At 40.9% G+C, this 19,876-nt stretch overlaps 1 protein-coding gene and 1 long non-coding RNA gene across 4 annotated transcripts in view; one reads left to right on the top strand and one right to left on the bottom strand.

The window, feature by feature from the left end:
- The first annotated feature begins 559 nt into the window (after positions 1-559).
- The window catches only part of drd3 (dopamine receptor D3), a 39,531-nt gene continuing 20,214 nt past the window's right edge, over positions 560-19,876 (top strand). For 2 of the 3 annotated variants that reach the window (XM_011488946.4, XM_004081063.5), the window contains exons 1-3: positions 562-1,188; positions 2,731-3,063; positions 14,345-14,457. In XM_011488946.4, the coding sequence (XP_011487248.1) occupies positions 2,773-3,063; positions 14,345-14,457 (404 nt within the window). In that variant the 5' untranslated portion in view covers positions 562-1,188; positions 2,731-2,772. Of the gene's footprint in view, positions 1,189-2,730; positions 3,064-14,344; positions 14,458-19,876 lie in introns of all 3 variants that reach the window. The other variant, XM_011488947.4, reaches the window with a different exon arrangement.
- On the bottom strand, positions 13,562-14,351 carry LOC144988132 (uncharacterized). Its single transcript, XR_013651942.1, has 2 exons — positions 14,133-14,351; positions 13,562-13,736 (listed from the first exon to the last, which is right to left on the bottom strand). It is a non-coding gene; the product is annotated as an uncharacterized LOC144988132 (long non-coding RNA).

Genomic DNA, 19,876 nt, shown 5'->3' with positions numbered 1-19,876 from the left:
ATTCAAGTTCTTTCCAACCATTTGGATTCATTCCAAAGTTGAAGAGAGTTGACAACTAAAGAGGAGAAAGACAGGTTAAATATCCGATGAGTACCAAGGACATTTAGACACTTTTGCCCTCCTAAAATCACCGACTGGTGGGTGGTTTGGATTGAAAAATGATCTTTCCGTGGTTGTTTGTCAGCTACTGCGGTTACATAGAGCGCTTCATCAACTCCCTGCTGCTCTCCGTCTTCTAAAAGGCACTTAACTGAAGCCTGACAATGCATCCACTGTTAAATATAGCTCTATATGTGGAAATGTGAACCAAGCGGGTTTTCATTAAAATCAGAACTGACTTGACAAAGAGCAGAATCTACACAGTGATTAAAAATGTGCATGTCAGTTTTACCAAAATAAACATTTTTGTTTTTTGACTCCTTCAACAAAGAAATCACCTTCTATCCTCCTCTCAGCATGGTGTGTACTGAGGGGCCCCTGCATGGCTGACAGCCTTTTCTTATAAAAGGCAAGCAAGGCTGGAAAAATGGCATGTAAGACAAAAGCACCACATATTTAGAAATTCTTTCTGGGTGTATCTTGGGACCACAGAGACACAAAGATGTTACACTTCATACATATTTTCCTTCCAGACTGACCTAATTTACACTCTGTGTCTGATCTGTTTTTTTTTTTTTAATGAGGCCACTTCAGGCTATTTTTGTTTGAACGCCGCTTTCAGCAAAGCGCGACCCAGACAGACACAGGGTCACGACTGCAGACAAGTTGTGGGATTTCCACTTCAAGATAAAAGTTGGGTCTTTAACTTGAATGGAAACCTGAACAGGTTTTCTCTGATCCTAAACGTGATCTTCCTTTCATTTCTACCAACACGCGCATATGGAGACACCTGCTTGCCTGCCGGTGCCGCCGCTTTGCGTGCGCCGCCGCGCTCCTGCTGCTGACATCAAAGATCTGAACGCGTGTTGAAGCGCTCGCCTGAGAGAGAGACGGCGACCTTTTGAAGAGATGAAGTGAGAGAAAAGCTTGGTTGCTCGTCAGCGATCTTCCCACTTTCGCATTCGCCCGTGCGCAATGGCACCGCGCGCTCCTCTCGTTGGCGTTGGATGGAGCAGTGATGGAAGAACTTTAAACTCCGCGTGGATTCGGCTTTTCCTCAATAAATCCTCTTCTGGAAATCGGTAGCAGGTAATTAAGTTTGTTCTCTAAGATGAAGACGCAAACAGAAGCATTAGGCAGGTGTAATATTTATGCGTCTTCCCCTCTTCTGCTGCCTTGTTTTTCTAAAGGGTGATTATTTCATCATAATGTCATAAAGAAATAAATGTATAGTTTTTAAGGTGATACTATTGTGCTTTATCACTGGTCATATTAAAAAAAACAGCATCTTGAGCTTCACTGTGAGTTCTGGAGTCAGAAAATGCAATTGATTAGCTCAATTAAGGGTTTGTTCTGGCAAATTAAGATTGATTGATCGCTGTAATACATTTTACATGAGCAGGAGAAAGAAAAAAATTAAAGGGGGTTTGGTCGAGATGTCTCATTAATTGGTCATGTTGTATTTGGTCTTCATATCTCACCTTTCAAACCAGATTTCCTACTTTGAAAAACTAAATGCTCACTGACAGGAGGTCACTGCAACACAATGGGAGAGCCTTACTAACCAGAGCCAGGGCTGGTCTGATCAAAACACTGAAGTGGACAATCAGCATTAATTGGAACTTGTTTATAAGTATAAACAAACCTTTCACTGAAGCAGGATGTAACCTTGTACTTTATTGTGCCTTCAGATGAATAAATCACGCCTTTGTGTGTGCGTGTTTGAGTGTGCATAGACGTGCTTCTCCCGAAATATTTGTGGTTATCCATCTTTCACGCCTAAAATCTCTCTGCTTTGATGAGAAGCCTGAAAGTGAGCAGTGTCACTGCTGAGGTTTTTTCTCTGCATCCCTCAGCTTATCTGGTGGACAGTAATGTGATATTGGAGCCATTCAGGAACAGAGTGGAAATGTAGACTTTGGAAATCTTTAAAATCCTGGGTGTGAGCCAGGTTTAAAGACACCTTTTTGTTATCTCTGTGTGATCTCTGGGCAATTCTGCCTCTGAAAGCAAAAAAAGGTTGAATGAGATGGATAAGTTGGTTTTTCCTGTAAGGTGTGAGCAGAAACACTGCAGACATTTGGACCAAGACCAAATGGGGAGGTTTGCAGATAAATGAAAGGAAAGATGGAAGGGGCAGGGCATGAGGCTAAGACCAATGGAGCAATTCATAGAGACTGCAGGGCTTGTTACCCTCTTTTTTTTACAATGAGCTAACTTTACTGACTGTGCCCCAAATATACTGCCAACTCCTAATTATTCTAACATCTAGCTTTGTAGTTTCTGCTTTTAAAAGTTTAACACATAAAATATTGTCTGTTTTGGATTTTTAGAAGGACATTCTTGATGCTCCAAAACTAAACTACAGATCAGCATTAGAGTAAAAGAATAATTGCTGGGATGTAATTCAACTTTTATTTTTAAATCTACAAGTTAAGCCAACTACTGTTGCTAAGAGGCAGTGTCCCTGCAGGCTTTCCTGATGACATAATGCTTCTAACACCGGATTATTCTGCACCTTTTTGACAAATTTGATCTTTCTTTTCCTCTCTGTTTTTTTTTAAAGAACAATGGATTGTGATCATTGAAAGAAAAGAAAAAAAACTAAACAATGCTTCTTTCTTCGGGTAGGTTTGCCAAACATCATACTTCCCATGCCACCGGGACATCTCCATGGCGATGTTTAGCAGCACGGAGCAGCTTTGGAATGAGTCGGAGCACCTGGGATGGGATGAGAGGAATGACAGCTCAAACAAAACGGGGAAAGATGAGGGAGAGCGCAACTACTACGCCATGCTGTATTCCCTGCTCATCCTGGCAATCGTTTTTGGGAATGTTTTGGTTTGTCTGGCTGTTCTGAGGGAGCGATCACTCCAGACAACCACTAACTACCTGGTGGTGAGCTTGGCAGTGGCTGATCTACTGGTGGCCTCCCTCGTCATGCCCTGGGCTGTTTACCTGGAGGTGAGTGTCTTTGATTTAAAGCAGGGGTGTCAAACTCCAGTTCACAGTGGGTCAAAATTAAGCAGTGAAGTAAAGTCACGGGCCAAACTCAATATTCTTTCGTTACAGCTCCGCACACAAGACAAACAGGTCTGTCCTTTGTGTTCGTAAACAGCTAATCTGCCTCCCACCTGACTTGAAAGCTCCTGTTGTCCATCTTTCGTTTGGCCATTTTTGTGGAGGGTGAAATTAATTTGTCAGATGTAACGGCAGCATGGCTTTCAATGACTATCAACAGAAAAAAGGAACGCTTGCCGGTTTTGACTGCGTGCCGACATACTAGCAAAGCATTGTGGGATTTGTAGTGTTTGTGGTACAGTATATACCGTGGGCCAGCTCTAATGCACATTTGATATGATCTCGCAGGCCAATTATAAGTACACTGCAGGCCAAATTTTGGCCCTCGGGCCTGAGTTTGACCCGTGATTTAGAGCATAAAGCTAAAACATTACTGCATTTATTTCACTAAGTTTATCATTTTTATGCCATTTTTTGGAATTTAATTTTCTAGTAACCATCACACAAAATATTCTTCAGTTTGTCTTATTTAAGCTTTGAATATTGTAAGCAGGTTAAAACAAGAACATTTTTATGAAAAATAAATCGATGACAATGGTCAAATCTGGTGCAGAAGAAGGAAGACAGTTAAGAGAAGGATAATCATATATTGAGACAAGCTGATTGTGTGAGTTCAAAACCTGTACAAGTCATTGTGGAGAGGAAACCTGTGGTGTACTTAATTACTTTAATTTTCAGATGAATGACAGCAGATTTACAAGATTTTTTCAGCAGATTTTCAGCAGATTCCAATCCAGTATTTTTTCAAGTATTTTGAGGCAATTTGAAATTTTTATCTACTTTGTTCATGATTCTGTTTTATGTGAAAAAACCCAAACAAGTAAAACTTTCACAATCCATTTGAAGCTCAATGGAAAAATTATCTTTTGGGAATAAAATATAATAAAACAATCAAACGTCCTCAACAGACAAAACACTAATTTCAGACAGTAAGCCTTGCTTCAAACAATAAAATATAATATAATAGAATTGAATATAACTTTATTGTGACCCCAATGGGGAAATTGATGCATGCTGTACTCAGTTCAGGATGTCCATTAGAACATATACCAAACAAAAACAAGGTCACTTTGAGGGATGAAGGGAAAGCAACTGTTGTAAAGTCAAATTCTGCTTAACTGAATTCAGCTTTCTTTTTTTTAACTATCATTATAGTATGCCTGTTTCTAAAAAGTGTGGAAAATTATGATGGATCTTTCTTAAAGTAAGAAAGTATGTTGTTTAAAATAGGCAAATATATTCAGCATGTCATACAAGTAGTAAGAATGGACAGATGTATGATTTTATAGCCTCAATGAGTCCATGAAAGTATACAGGATTCAGAATATTCTGCAGAAATCATGGTAAAAATTGGGATGTTGAGTCAGATTTAGAAAAAGTAAATTAAAAAAATGTTCACAAACCAAAAGATGCCCAATTATAAGAAGGAATAGAGAATGTTTGGCTGGAGCTCATTACAGAGTTGCAACAATGATGATTTTAACGATGATGAAAAAGGTTTCAAACTGAACTTAATTGGGGAAGTACATTAAAAATGAAGGAAGGTTCCTCTCAGTTTTAAGTAGTTTGCTTTTTGGTAAACTAAAAAAGCAAGATTAAACCTGTGAATTATCTTTTTTTGTCAAACCTTGAAGCAAACATTTTTACTGTCATTATATAAATTTTTCTCTAATTCAACACAGTTTGTCAGTTTTTCTCCCCCTTCTTTGTGGCGTGTTCACTGTTTAGCAAGAAAATTACGTTTAGGCAGAATCTGTATTCTTCCCCTACCCCTACGGCTTCTCCCTACTCCTACATTTAGCCCTCCAAATGGAGAGATATGGAAAAATAATCTCTTCAGTTTCTGACGTTACTCCCACTCGATGACATCATCGCTAGTCAGCTACGTTTAGTCGAAGCAGCCAGCACACTGAAATACAGAAATACAACAGTTTCATTACTTTAAAAAGGCCATGCTGAAACAAAAAGTCCTTACTTACATGTAACCCTTGTGCTATCCTAGGCACTTTAACATTGGGAGTTGGGTCATCTAGACCCATTAGATAATGCTCTAAACCATTTTTCTTCAATGATTTTTGATCTTTACTGGTGACCATGGATTACATGAAATCTTTCCACCTTTATCCACCTTTGTCATTGTAGGGAGAACACGTCAAAGTAAGGGTGGGGTCATGTAAATGTAAACTTCTGTGCATCATAGCACACCCACATGAAGAAAAGCGCTTTTCCTTCGCGGCACAGCGTGACACGGAACACCCTTGAGACAGAGGGCTTGACATCCCGAGGGTTAACCCTTAAAAAAACTATTTTGGACAACCCTATCCCCCCAAAAATACCCCATACAATTGGAAGAGTAGGAAGAAGCCGTATGGGTAGGGGAAGAATTCAGTTTCGGCCTTAAAGGTGGCCTTAAGGCATTCACATTTCACCAAAATGAAGTGTAAGAGTGTCCCACTTTTATATGCACAGAGTGAGCTAGCTTGGAAAAGCATCCTTGAAGAACAGGTCGCTGGAGGGCAGAAACCCTCACGAGGTCTGAAAAACAGCAGTTAAAATATTTGACTAAACAGAAACCTCAATGGACAAAGTTGCTTCTGCTGTAAAAGCATTTATCTAAAGGGCACACATCAAAAAAATATTAATTGAAAAAGGTTTTGATCAACCTGCCCCCTTGCAAGGAATAGTGACAAAAAAAAAGCGATTATGGTTGGTGGGTCGTTGATTTGATTCTGTATTGAGTTTAAAGGTGACAAATCCCTTCAGCCTGTTCACAGCGGCGATAAATCACGTGTCCTTACTGAAGTCACCTAATAGAGTTGAGCTTTGACCTTCACCTGAAGAAAGTGGCTCTATTGGCAGCAGAGATTGAGCGCTCTCTTTCCACAATTCCTCCTAAATTATTCTTTTCAACCTCTGCAAATATAAGACCTCCCACTTAAAACAGCTCCATTTACAAAGATAGTCAGTCAAGGCAGACAGGGCTTCATTATCAAGACATCCAACAGAAAGAAGGAAAAGCAGACGTATTATTGCTCAAAGGTTTCAGATCTTTGCATTAGCATTAATATCTAAAACTATGGAAACTTCAGCTGATTAAACCTCATCCATTTCACTTCTGTGAAATTCTACATTTGTGAACCTTTTAACAATCTTTACGAGGAACCCCAGGGGTCCACATAACATTTGCACAGGTGCTTCTGTTTGAAAGAAAAAATGAAAACTATGCCTGCTGCTATTATGTTAATCGTTTTTTGCCTGATTGTGCACAACCAGGATTTTGCAACCATAAAGCAGTTTGTCCGTCCCTATCACCAAACCCACTCAAATCCTAAAAATCAAGCTGTATAGTTATTTTTGCCATTCAAATTAATTTTAAACAGAAATTAAACAATGCAAAAATGTGCAAAAAGGAGGTAAAGAAGAAGTGTTTGAGGGTTGCACAGATTTATTTAGGGCCACACAAAAAACAGACTCCTCAAAGAACCGGGTGATGTGGCCTCATAATTACTATGGAATGTCACATTGTCAGCGTGGTGGCGAGAAAAATGTCAGATCCCCACCCACTGAATGTTCTTCAAATGTCATTCAAAGAGAGGAAACTTAAGATCTTGTAAATATTTAAAGCAGCAGCTGCATGTGCAGTTAAAACGCCTCCGTCAGATGCTTTGTTGCCTTTCAGCAGCAGATAACCTCATATCTCTCTTAGTGACGATCATTCCACATTACCTTGATGTTTTTGAGAGCACTCTCGTTGAAGCAGCATATATAAATATGTTGTTTCGTTTTTGGAAACAGCAAGGAATGTAAACCCATATACATTTCATCCTGTTTGCATGTTTAAATGCAAAAAAACATGTTTTCTATATGTTACATATACGTGCTTCACTTTAGTGTTAATAAGTAATGAGTAAATAGTTAAAGTGCAAGTAGGAGACGCTTGCTGCTATTTTCAAAGCATTCCCAGCGGTCTTAAAATTATGATTATGCCGCTTTTAGGTAAAATCAAAAAACAGTGTTGTTTTCAAGGATGCTAATTTCTACAGAGTGGCAGCAGTTCATTAGGAATTTTGCCTCTGAGTTGTGGGCAGAACTGTTGGTGGGGAGAAAGCCTGCCCTCATTTCCCATCATTCCTTTGTTTACTAGCTTGCAGCCCTTCGTAACTTGAACCTAACATAGGCAGTGTAACAAAAATTGCCAAGCAATATTGAAGTCAACCAGCCATGCAATTTTGACCCAGATGAGGAAAACAAATGGATCAAATTTGTCTGCAAGTGGATGCATCAGAGTGAAGGAGAGTTTGTGGCAAGCTGATTGTAGTTTGTACATAACTACTACAAACTTTTTCCAACAGCATTTTTTCATCTGTTCCTGATTCACCATGATTTGAATTAAGAAATACTCAGAAACAGTTTTAATCTAAATTTTCTTTATATATGTGCACCATTATGACAAAAAGGAGTGGGTTTTTAAGTGTCACATTTGCTCTCCTTTGACATTTTAGAAAAGTGTTTTCTGATTAATGCTATTTAAAAAGAAAGCACTTAGATCGCTTGTTCATTATCTTGAATCAACAGCTTTAAATGCTGGCATGAACTTGATTCACTGAGTCCACTCAAACTGGACAAAGCCAGTCTGCCAGCAGAACATATTTCTTTTTATATTTCAAGTACATTTTCAACCATTCAGGTCTGAATTGTGCGAAACACCAAGAATGGAGGTGGAAGCTTCCATTACTGCTTGGATAATTGACTGACTGCTCTAAGTTAGTGAGGGTTAAAGTCTGAATATTCTCACCTGCTGCTTGACTTCTGAACGTAGAGTCATCTCTCCTGAAATGTGCGCATGGAGCTGTTTTTGGGTGTTTTAATGGACAAACAAGAGGCTGCTCGAGAGCAAACAGAAGGCAAATGATTGGAAATATTAAGGACAAGTTAGCATGTGACATGTTTCCTGTAAGACAAAACACACTAAAGATACAAGAGAAAGGTCGTTGTAAGAACAAGCTGAGTGGATTATTCTCCTTGATTTGCAAAAAATGCATAATATCTTCAGACATAGAGCACGCTCTCATTTATAGTCATGGGTTGGGGCGTCAGAGCCATTGACGCGAAGAAACTGAGCAAACTCGGGAAGAAGATTGGCTCTGTGCTTTGGAAAGCTCTGGAGCCTCCCAATATGTGACCATGCAAAAAAATAAAAATAAATAAACATCTTTCACTCTGTAGCAAACAACAGGCCACAACCTCATACAGTTCACATTGATAGGCTAATTAAAAAACAACATTTTTAATAGGTTTAATGCACACAAAAAAAACGCACACAAAAAAAAGGAGTTTAAAATCAGTTTTTTGTGCTGGTCTCCAAAAGTCCTAAAAAGGATGCACAAGTAGCAGCTGCATGTGCAGTTAACCCTTGTGCTATCTTAGATAACCCCACCCTTACTTTGACGTGTTATTCCTACCATGACAAAGGTGGATAACGGTGGAAAGATTTCATGTAATCCATGGACACCAGTGAAGATCACAAATCATTGAAGAAAAAAGGTTCAGAGCACTGTCTAGTGGGTCTAGATGACCCAACTCCCAATGTTAAAGTGCCTAGGATAGCACAAGGATTACAACACCTCCGTCAAATGAAAACCGAGCTGTATGTTACACCAATAAACCAAATTGTGGGGAGAGTGAATCGTTGCATCCCAACTGCACACCAGAGTTTTTACATTGAAAGTGTCAAACAATTGTGCTGAATTTAAGAAGGGTCTAGTATTTACTGTTTTATTACACAACACCAAACTCAGTATGAGTTAACTGAAAGGTTTTTCTTCATTATTACTCGCTTATTAGCAACTTGAAAAAAGTTTTCCCCCCCCCAAATTTTTAGTTTTTTGCTGTCTTGCCAAGCACAAATCCTGTAACAAACCAAAACAAAACAGTGACCCAAAAATTGAGTTTTGCATCCCTAAACCCTTGTCGCTAATTTGCAAAATACTATTTAATCCTGATTTAACTTAAATTAGCATCACTTTGAATGGAAAATAACTTTTTTTTTACATAATTGGAAATGATCTATGGTATGAAGTACAAAGGTGATGTGAAATGCTGACATTTCCATTTTTCTTGTAGTTTACTGAAGATGATTTGAACAAAATCAGAATGCAATAAGCCAGTGCGTTATAAAGGCAAAATTAGGATGTTTGGTTGACATTAAACTTTTCTTAATAAAGAAAAATTTCACCAAATGTTTTCAATTAAACAACTTTCAATGATGATATCCAGTGATAATGATCATTTGTTGAAATGTATTTTTTTACAGAGCTATTTTATCAAATTCACATGGGGAAAAAAAATGGCATCATCTCCAGAACTCGCAATGTTCAATGGCAAACTTTGCGAGATTTTCTTGTACACTGACATTTTTCCCCTCCCAGAGAAGTTCAAACTTAAAATCCAATAATTTCATCCAAACTGTTTTTTTTCCCTCTTTACCCTGACTTTTCATCTGAGCCCCCAGAGCACCAACTGTTTGTACTCCTGCTGTGCCTTTCTACTCAGAGAACAGCCTCCTGCTGGCAGCATAGATCACAAGGGGTTATAGACAGTATGAGTCGACACGTTCACCTTGTGCTCACACTTTTAACATGTACATACAAGTGTCTTCAGTCTTTTTTGGGGTGTATTTTTTTTCTAATCGAAAGATGAACTGCAGCAGTTTTATCATTTTTAACAGTCAGACTCAACATAACAGTGGATGCTTTGCTTATTTCGCGTGTCTCATTGACAGTAGTTCCCACTTGAAAAAAAAAAAAGAAGCAGCCAATAGCTCAAAAAGTTCACTGTTTGTTAGTTAATTGATTGGGTAAAGACTGGCCCAAAGTAAAAGATTTTCACGTGGAGCTCAAACAGCCAAGAGGAAGGGAAATATTAAAAATAAAAATAATAACACAAAGAAGAATTTGGCGAGAACAGCAAAGGCTGGATGTAACTAGAGCGTGAAGAACAGCGTGAACTCCAGCTTGGAAATGGCAGCCGAGCAGCATTTTTAAGGGGTTTGATTGTTGAAAGCCTGCAGCTGGACGCCCAGTTCCACGCAGGTGTTTCCACTCCTGCAATTAAGCACAGACACTGAGGGAAGGACAAAACGTCAGGACAGAAGGAGGAGGAGGAGGAGGCACGCCTACGTTTGCCGCAAATCACATGTGCTGACATAAATATAGACTTAGCATCTTGGAGCCAAAAAAAGCTTTGTTGCACTCCAAACTCACCCCACAATGCTTTGTCATAATTACAAAAATCCCTTTGCTTTGTGTTTCAATCCCCAGGTTGCTTTTAGTAAGCATTTCTGATGTGGAGATTTCTAAACACTTGTGTTTTTTCTGAATCTAAACCTAATAGAGACACTAATAATGAACAATTTACACCAAAGTCAATGGCTATGTGTGAATTTGCTCACTTCTCCTTAACCCCTAAAAGTCTAGATAGTGCAGGATTATCCATAGCCCTGGATCATCAAGACCCACGCCAATGAATTTTTCTTTTTTCAACACATTCTTGTGGCATTTTTCTGATGGCAAATAAAGAGGAAATTCCGCTTAAAACTGCATTTCTGAGTATTTCTTTATTCATATCATTGTGAATCAGGGGCAGACAAAAAATACAATTTGAAAAAGATTGTTTTTGTTACAAAAAAAATAACACTCCCTGCTCCGCTGATCCATCCACTTGTGATTTTATGTTTCACTTTTAATTACCGATACAAAGCCCAGCGAGACGACTGTTGTTGTGAATTTGGGCTATACAAATAACATTGAATTGACATTGGATGCATGCACTTGTGCGTCTTTGTTTCCCTCGTCTAACTGGAATCTGGTTCAAAACTATATGGCTGGAAGCTCCAATATTGTTAGCCATTTTTATTGCACTGCTAGGTTGAGAGTGTGAGGGGGGCATAAGATAGAGGGAGATGATGTAAACAGAGCGCTTTCACTTTTGGGTGGTGGAAAGGGCGGTCAGGGTTGCTCCTTGACAACAGTCCCACTCACAACTTAGAGGTGGACCTAGGACATTTAGTACTGTCATTTTCTTACGCCGGGGTCTAAATATGGCATAATCAAAATTAATCATGAATTATTACCCCGGAATGCTTTTAAAATAGATCAAAAGCAATTTGTCTGTAATTCGAACAACAAACGCTAAATATGACGTCACCCATTTTCCGAAGTAAAAACCTGATGAATATGAACATTTTATAATAATAATGAATGAATGAATGACGTATACTTGTATAGCGCCTTTCTTCCTACAAGGACAAAGCGCTTTACAGTCACAGACCCATTCACCCAGTCACTCACACATTCACTCACACATTCACACACTGGTGGCGGCTCCGCTGCCAAACACAGGCGCCCGCCTACCACCAGAGGCAAGGTGGGGTTCAGTGTCTTGCCCAAGGACACTTCGACTCATGGGTGTGCAAGGCGGGAATCGAACCTGCAATCTTATGATCATGGGTCGACCGCCCTACCGCTGCACCACGGCCGCCCCAAAAATATTATAATAATAATAATAATGGATTGGATTTATCTGTGCTTTTCAAGTCACTCAAAGCGCTTACATTGTGCCCATTATTCATTCACTCCTCATTCATACTTGGTGAGCTACTGTTGTAGCCACAGCTGCCCTGGGGCAGACTGACAGAGGCGTCGCTGCCAGTTCCTGCCTACGGCCCCTCTGACCATCACTGGGATCATTCATACACATTCACACACCAGTGGAGCCACACTGGAGGCAAGGAGGGTGAAATGTCTTGCCCAAGGACACAACGACAGTTGGCTGGGGGGAGTGGCGGGGATTGAACCGCCGATCCCTCGGTCATTGGATGACCCGCTCAACCGCCTGAGCCACTGCCGCCCAAAGACTGTTTATGAATCCACTGTTTTCTAAGGATGAAAATTTGACTAAGTTATAAAAAAATACATTCAATATATTTTTTTAAAATGACAAACTGTTCAAATCTAGTATTGATGAAGACTAGGTTTTCCTGGAGACTTCTGGGAAATTTCCAGGGCACTTGATTTTGGCATTGTAGATTCGAATACCCCTACAAAATGACAAAAGCCCTATATAGTACACTAAATAGTTAGGGAATTTGAACAAAACCAACGTCTGAAAAAAGAACAAAAAGTGTGTTAAAATTGTCTTCTATCTAGCATAGGAATCCAATCAGTCCCCAGGCTTTATTTCTTTTTCCTCTGCCACCACATCTTGATTTCTTTCTTGGTCATTCAAGGGGCAAACTTTCCAAGAAATCATGTTGACTATCTGAGTCAAATATTGCTGGGCAATTGGATGTGTCACCAAAGGAAACATTATTTGTTTTTTCTATGATTTAAAGGCACTCAGATTGCCCTCGTCCCCATTTGTAAAATAATAAAAAGGTAAGGTTTTATTAGCGCCTGCAGGTCAAATGAATTATGGTTCCACTTAAGACACAATACAAAGTGTGTAATTTTTATCCCTGCAATTCCATGATTCGATATTATTTCATTAGCCTTGTGATGAAAAGTAATGTTTCAACCTCCTAGGATGCTGCTCTATTTATGGTTTTGATTGTCTCAAACCCACCACACATATTTTTAATGTAAAATTTTATATACAAAACTGACTGTATATTATTCCAACTTTTATTGAGAAACGTTTTTATAATTCCTGAAGTAATGTCTTTTGGTAATTGTTTACAGCTGGTTAAAGGGAAAATCAAAGTATTTCCATGTACACAAGATATTTTCTAACAACAGGTGGATGTTACTGCATTAATATATTTTGATGATCTCCTGGGATTATGAACATCTTTGTATGCAGGAGATCCTTAAACCATGTGAGGGACAAACAATATTTTAACACCTTTGTGAGCCTTTGTGTACTCCTGAGTTATTATCACTGCTGTGTTCTCATGGTGGATTTAAACAAATCAGGAGTGAAACAAGTTTACTTGGAAACCATTTATCTCTATCAGAGCCTCATAGTATGGCATTATTGAGCCTACAGTCAAATTTTAATGATCTAAGGAGGGTCGAGGCGTGGTATTTTAGTTGGTTTGGCCTTTCAGGGACACTAATACCTGGACAACCAGCAACTGTTTCACATAGTTCTTGTCTCTAGACTGTTTTACCCTTAACTGAGGTAAAAAAAAAAAAAATGTAAAAAAAACAAAAAATCAAATTGCACATACCTTATTGTCCAGAGTATGACTTGCATGACTTGTTCATAAACCAGACACTCACACTGCAATTGGGAGAAGCTACCATCAAGTTTTTAGCCTCATCACTACATGGAGGCATTGACTGCATCATTTACAGTTCATGGAAGACACGGATGAGGCTGAGAGATTAAGTTTATTTATTTTGAAGAGCTCTACAAAGAAATCAGTTAACACGTCCCCATGCCTGGCTTCATGAGGTTATTCAGTCTTTTTTTTTTTTAATGACCTTATCCTGCAGGAGCTGCGTCTTTCAGCGGTACTTCTGTGTATTTGTTGCCCAGTTGGATGGCTTGCTGTCCTGCAATAGTCAGAGGAAGAAAAAAAAATAAAACCACACATAAAAATGTCTCCATGCAAATAAGAAAAATATTATAAAGTTCAGGAGGGCAATGACAAGAATCTCCTCCATATTTGTTTTGGATGGTGCTTTTTCTTCTGCGTTGCTGTTAGTAGCAAATACTGATACACACACCTACAGTGCCCTCTAATGGTTGTTAGGGGAAAACATATGCTATAGGTCAACCAATGTCATTTGGAAATTATAGATATATGAGCCTTTTAATGATTAAGAAAGATCACAAATAAGTCGCTCCTGAGTATTAGTTTCACAGCGACATATACTCTGAAAAATATGGTACATGCACAGTCCACAGCTGCAAGGTTGATCCAAAAAATGCAGAAAAAAGTTGCTTACCGGTGATTTGTTGCAGTACATGAAAACAGGTCAGAAAAACAGGATGTCTTCATCATGTAAGGTTGGTTAAAGTCGCATTAATGAGTTCAGGTTCCTCTCCTTCTTTTTCCCCCTCTGTCACCTGTATATAAAGTGCGTCACACTTGACGGCACGGAAGAGAAGAGTGTTTTTTTCTTGTTTTTTTGTTAATCTGCCTGCCTGTCTTGTGCAGGTGGTCGGCGGTGCCTGGCTTTTCAACCGGCTCTACTGTAACATCTTTGTCACGCTGGATGTGATGATGTGCACTGCCAGTATTCTCAACCTGTGCGCTATCAGCATTGACAGGTGAGTGCGCCGAGTGCCAAGGGTGTCGCCCCCCCTTATCGCATTTATTGTGTATGACATTGGAAGTTTCCATGACATCTATGCTGTAAATGTCAACTATCCTCCCAGGTCCTTTCTTCCTTTCACTTGATTTCAGACACTACACAGCAGGCAGACAGGGTTCTCTCGCCTTATTTTATATAAGCGACTCGTCGCATTTCGGGCAGACACTCGGCAGAATTGCAGTTTACTCCCCTAGGGCGGGTCTGTTAATTAACCCACCTGCTTAGCGTCCTATTTAAGTCAGGTGTACAATTGTTCATTCTCTCTTACCTTCAGCGCTCATTCTTCGCCGGTCTCCGAGCCCGCGGGTCTCCTTCTCTTTCGGCGTCTTGCCATGTTCCCCCGTCCTTGGGATGGATGATCCCCATCTTTCTGATGTGGGGTTTTGGTTTCGCCGCGTCTGCTCTCCTTAATTTCTCCTCCGCTCCGCGGGCGGCTGCCGATCCGCGGGCGGCTGACGGCGCACAGCGCGTTCGTTTCGCCGCGGTCGCGTGCATCTGCAGGGGGTGTGCTTTCCGCAATGTTCGGGATGTCCGTGCCCCCCGATCAGGAGTAGTCGGGTCTTCTCGTCTGCCGTGGTCACCCCAATTATCCACGGTGAGCGTCGTGCGGTACTTTTCCCATGTAGTTTTCTATGGCTGCGTCTCACTTCCTGTTTACTTCGGTGACGTCACGCCCCTAAGGACCCTGGGAATTGTAGTTTTTTTCGGGTCCTTTATGATGCACTTCTGATTCTTTTTCTGCTGCGTAGTTCTGCGTCGTCCGGTTGTTTTATTTTTTTTTTTTTTTTCAGGGGTTGTGGGGTCCTTTCTGTGGTTGTGAAGGCTGGCAGTCCTCGTTTGGACAGGTTTCTCATGCTGGCTGAATTTATCGTGGCTTTTAGCATTTATTTTCTATTGCTGTTTTGTTCTTTGGGAGCTGTGTGTAAATCTTGATTGTCTTTAATTTGATGCTGGCTTTATTATTATGGCGGTTCTTCTGTTTGTTTTCTTCGTTGTTGTAGCTGCTGGTTAGTTGGAATGTGAATCAGTGTCTCTTGGACCCGTCTCTGCGCTATGGACATTTTCCCTTATGATTGGTCTCTCTTATGCAGCGTCTATGGCTCATTTTATTCACTCAGCGATCCTCATTCATTGCCCCGCACGTTCTGCTCCGCCTGTTTTTTCCCTGCTCTGTGTACCCCAGTGGGTCCTGCCCTGTCCTCAGGGACTTGCGTCGGCCGCATTAGTGAGTGTGTCGGTCTCGTCGCGGCCTTGTTTTCTCGGCTGGGGGTAGTTCGATCCTGGGCCGCGTGTTCCTGTTCTGGATTTTCGTGTTTTGCGTTTGATCTTTCCCTCTCTATGCCTGGAGTGGTTTTGTGATGAATGTTGTGTCTTCAGGCTTCCTCCACTTGTTCTCCTGTGTCTGCGCCTTCTGGTTTGGGGGAAAAGGATTTAAGAAGAGTGGTTTGTGTTTGACCGGCCGCCAGAATCTACAGCTCTGATGGTTCTTAAGGGGTCGTCCGGTTATTTCATCCTTGGAGATTATATTAAGGCTGTTTCAATATTGAATGATAGTATTGTGTCATCGGTTGACTTGGTTAATTAACACTTTGAGCAACTTCTACCCTGACCATAGGAAATATATCACTTGCGCTCTCAAGCTTAGTTCAAGAGTTAAATCTTGTGTCCACAAGTCAGTCTTCGGTCTGACTTTTCTAAGCAGATGGCACTCTGCTAGATGCATCCCCATTTGGAGGCTTGTTATACTCCGCCTCTGAATGCTTAAGGTTCAGTCTAGCAAAAATAATATCAAAACCATGATCCCTCATGGCTCTCAAGTTCTCTTTTGCAGTATCCAGTCGCCCTTGGCTAAATAAAAAATTTGAGAACCATTAATATCATATACAAGGCATCAAATCCAGCCGAGCTGTAATCCTCTGCTACGTGGGATGTTGACCTTCCTCATCTACAAATCTCCTTGGCTACTCTTCCCATCTACTACTCCTACTCCTCGATGGCCTCCTGAAGGTGCGTCCCTCTGAAACTGTCAAAGGTTACTTTTATCATTGGAATATATAAAACAAAAAATTGGTGTTAAGATTCCGTGCAGGTCATATATTTCACTATTATTTCACTGTTGGAATTTGTAATTATGGTGGTTTCTAGGGTGCGATAAATCCACAATGGGTCTTTACCTTAACTATCTACTAAATTTCACTTTCTCAGATTTGTTTTTAAAAGCACTGTTATTTAATTTATCTCAATCATTTTGAAACTGATCAGTTTCTGGGTTATTTATATATTCTTGTCAAGACTAATACTGCTTTGTTTTTTATCTATGCATCGCATCCTGAGCCTGCGAACCCTCACGCCCCGATCAGCTTCTCCGTTTCCAGGAAATGATGTCACCCATGCATTCCCTGATCTGGTGCTGCAACGATGACTGCTCAACGTACCTATTGCTGCACTGAAAGTGAAGGGGTGGTGGACCTCCTCTGCGTTCCAAGGACACTTCTGGCTTGAATCAATCTATGTCAGCTGCAGAATGAGTGTGAAATTCTTGGATTATAAATGTTGAAAGAAAATTATTTGTCAGGTGGAAGCCTCAAAATTTAGGTTGCTCTAAGTTGTATCAATTCAATCATTTTAATTGGTATGCCAAATGGGGGAAAACTTTGTGGCCGTTAAGCTCGTTGTGGTATTGTCGTTGGAGTTCGTAATAATGGCAGTTATTAAGCCTGCGTTAGTAGCATGCATGATGTGTATATAATGGCGTCGAGCCCGTCATAGTGTGATGGCAGCTTAGAATAATGGATTTTACTAAGCTTGTGTGAATATTATGCCAGATGAAATGTTTATGGCCGTTAACCCCGTCATAGTATGTGATGGAAGCTTCAAATATGGGGTTATTTCATTCATGGCATAGGATGTCATCGGGAGCATTGTATTGGATGTAAGTTTGTGTCATCCTAGGGTCGTCCATGGCGGCTAGAATTATAGTTCCGCCAGCGTTTTGCGGACGTGGGCTTTACGTTCTAAGATCAGGTAGGAGTACTTCTTATGTCGGCTCCCATTTCATTTCTTTCCCTCTCTCTTTGAGGTAGTATGCTCCCCTGGTGAATGGGAGCGGCCCAACGGTCAATGGTGCCGGGGTAAACACATAGCAGATACACTAGATAGCATGTTCCCTTCGTAGAGTGGTTCTCGAACGGGAGCGGCCCAACGGTCAATGGTGCCGGGGTAAACACATAGCAGATACACTAGATAGCATGTTCCCTTCGTAGAGTGGTTCTCGAAGGGAGCGGCCAAACGGTCAATGGTGCCGGGTAAACACATAGCAGGTACACTAGATAGCATGTTCCCTTCGTAGAGTGGTTCTCGAACGGGAGCGGCCAAACGGTCAATGGTGCCGGGTAAACACATAGCAGATACACTAGATAGCATGTTCCCTTCGTAGAGTGGTTCTCGAAGGGAGCGACCCAAACGGTCAATGGTGCCGGGTAAACACATAGCAGATACACTAGATAGCATGTTCCCTTCGTAGAGTGGTTCTCGAAGGGATCGGCCAAACGGTCAATGGTGCCGGGTAAACACATAGCAGATACACTAGATAGCATGTTCCCTTCGTAGAGTGGTTCTCGAAGGAAGCGGCCCAACGGTCAATGGTACCGGGTAAACACATAGCAGTCATACTGGAAAATGAAATGAAGTGAAGTGAAAATGGAATGCAGCCGAAAACACACCTCATCTTATTTACACACTGATTATACATTCACATTTTCTCTTCTGGATGATCTTGGCGTTGGGGGTTTTTGTTACCCTAAAGCGTAAGGAAAATAATTATCTTAAGAGAAGTCCTCCCTCAAGTAGAAGCCGCGAATGATGAGTATAAAATGCATGGTGTTTAAATTGAATCAGGTTGTGTAATCTTGTTGGCTCCCCTCCAGTCTTCTTTTTCTCTCTCTCTCTTCAGATAGTATGCTCCCCTGGTGAACGGGAGCGGCCCAACGGTCAATGGTGCCGGGTAAACACATAGCAGATACACTAGATAGCATGTTCCCTTCGTAGAGTGGTTCTCGAAGGGAGCGGCCAAACGGTCAATGGTGCCGGGTAAACACATAGCAGATACACTAGATAGCATGTTCCCTTCGTAGAGTGGTTCTCGAAGGGAGCGGCCAAACGGTCAATGGTGCCGGGTAAACACATAGCAGATACACTAGATAGCATGTTCCCTTCGTAGAGTGGTTCTCGAAGGGAGCGGCCAAACGGTCAATGGTGCCGGGTAAACACATAGCAGATACACTAGATAGAATGTTCCCTTCGTAGAGTGGTTCTCGAAGGGAGCGGCCAAACGGTCAATGGTGCCGGGTAAACACATAGCAGATACACTAGATAGCATGTTCCCTTCGTAGAGTGGTTCTCGAAGGGAGCGGCCAAACGGTCAATGGTGCCGGGTAAACACATAGCAGATACACTAGATAGCATGTTCCCTTCGTAGAGTGGTTCTCGAAGGGAGCGGCCAAACGGTTAATGGTGCCGGGTAAACACATAGCAGATACACTAGATAGCATGTTCCCTTCGTAGAGTGGTTCTCGAAGGGAGCGGCCAAACGGTCAATGGTGCCGGGTAAACACATAGCAGTCATACTGGAAAATGAAATGAAATGAAATGAAATGAAGTGAAAATGGAATGCTGCCGAAAACACACCTCATCTTATTTACACACTGATTATACATTATACATTTACATTTTCTTCTTCTTCTGGATGATCTTGGTGTTGGGGGTTGTTACCCGAAAGTGTATGGAAAAATAATTGTCTCAAGGAATTGAACGGAGCCTTATGCCAAAACGAAGTTGTGAATCAAATTGTGAATGTCATCCTAAAGATGTTGTGAAATAAATGTTCTTCTGCAAGAGTTGTCTGACTGAAATAAGCGACTCGTCGCATTTCGGGCAGACACTCGGCAGAATTGCAGTTTACTCCCCTAGGGCGGGTCTGTTAATTAACCCACCTGCTTAGCGTCCTATTTAAGTCAGGTGTACAATTGTTCATTCTCTCTTACCTTCAGCGCTCATTCTTTGCCCCTCCCTCCTCCCCGGCTTCCACCTGTGGGCTCCGTTACGGGGGTTGTTACCCGAAAGTGTATGGAAAAATAATTGTCTCAAGGAATTGAACGGAGCCTTATGCCAAAACGAAGTTGTGAATCAAATTGTGAATGTCATCCTAAAGATGTTGTGAAATAAATGTTCTTCTGCAAGAGTTGTCTGACTGAAATCTTATTAAAGAGCATCTATGTTTAAAGATTTGTGTGACAAGATAAAAGTGGCAAAATTGGGTTGTTTTTGCATATGGGAGCTATGTGAATTATTTTTTTAACCTTTGCTCTAGATGTGCA

This window comes from Oryzias latipes, chromosome 20 (genome assembly GCF_053564925.1).
Source record: "Oryzias latipes strain Hd-rR chromosome 20, Olatipes_Hd-rR_3.1".
Taxonomy (NCBI): Eukaryota; Metazoa; Chordata; class Actinopteri; order Beloniformes; family Adrianichthyidae; genus Oryzias; species Oryzias latipes.
This window is presented reverse-complemented; position numbering and strand designations above follow the sequence as displayed.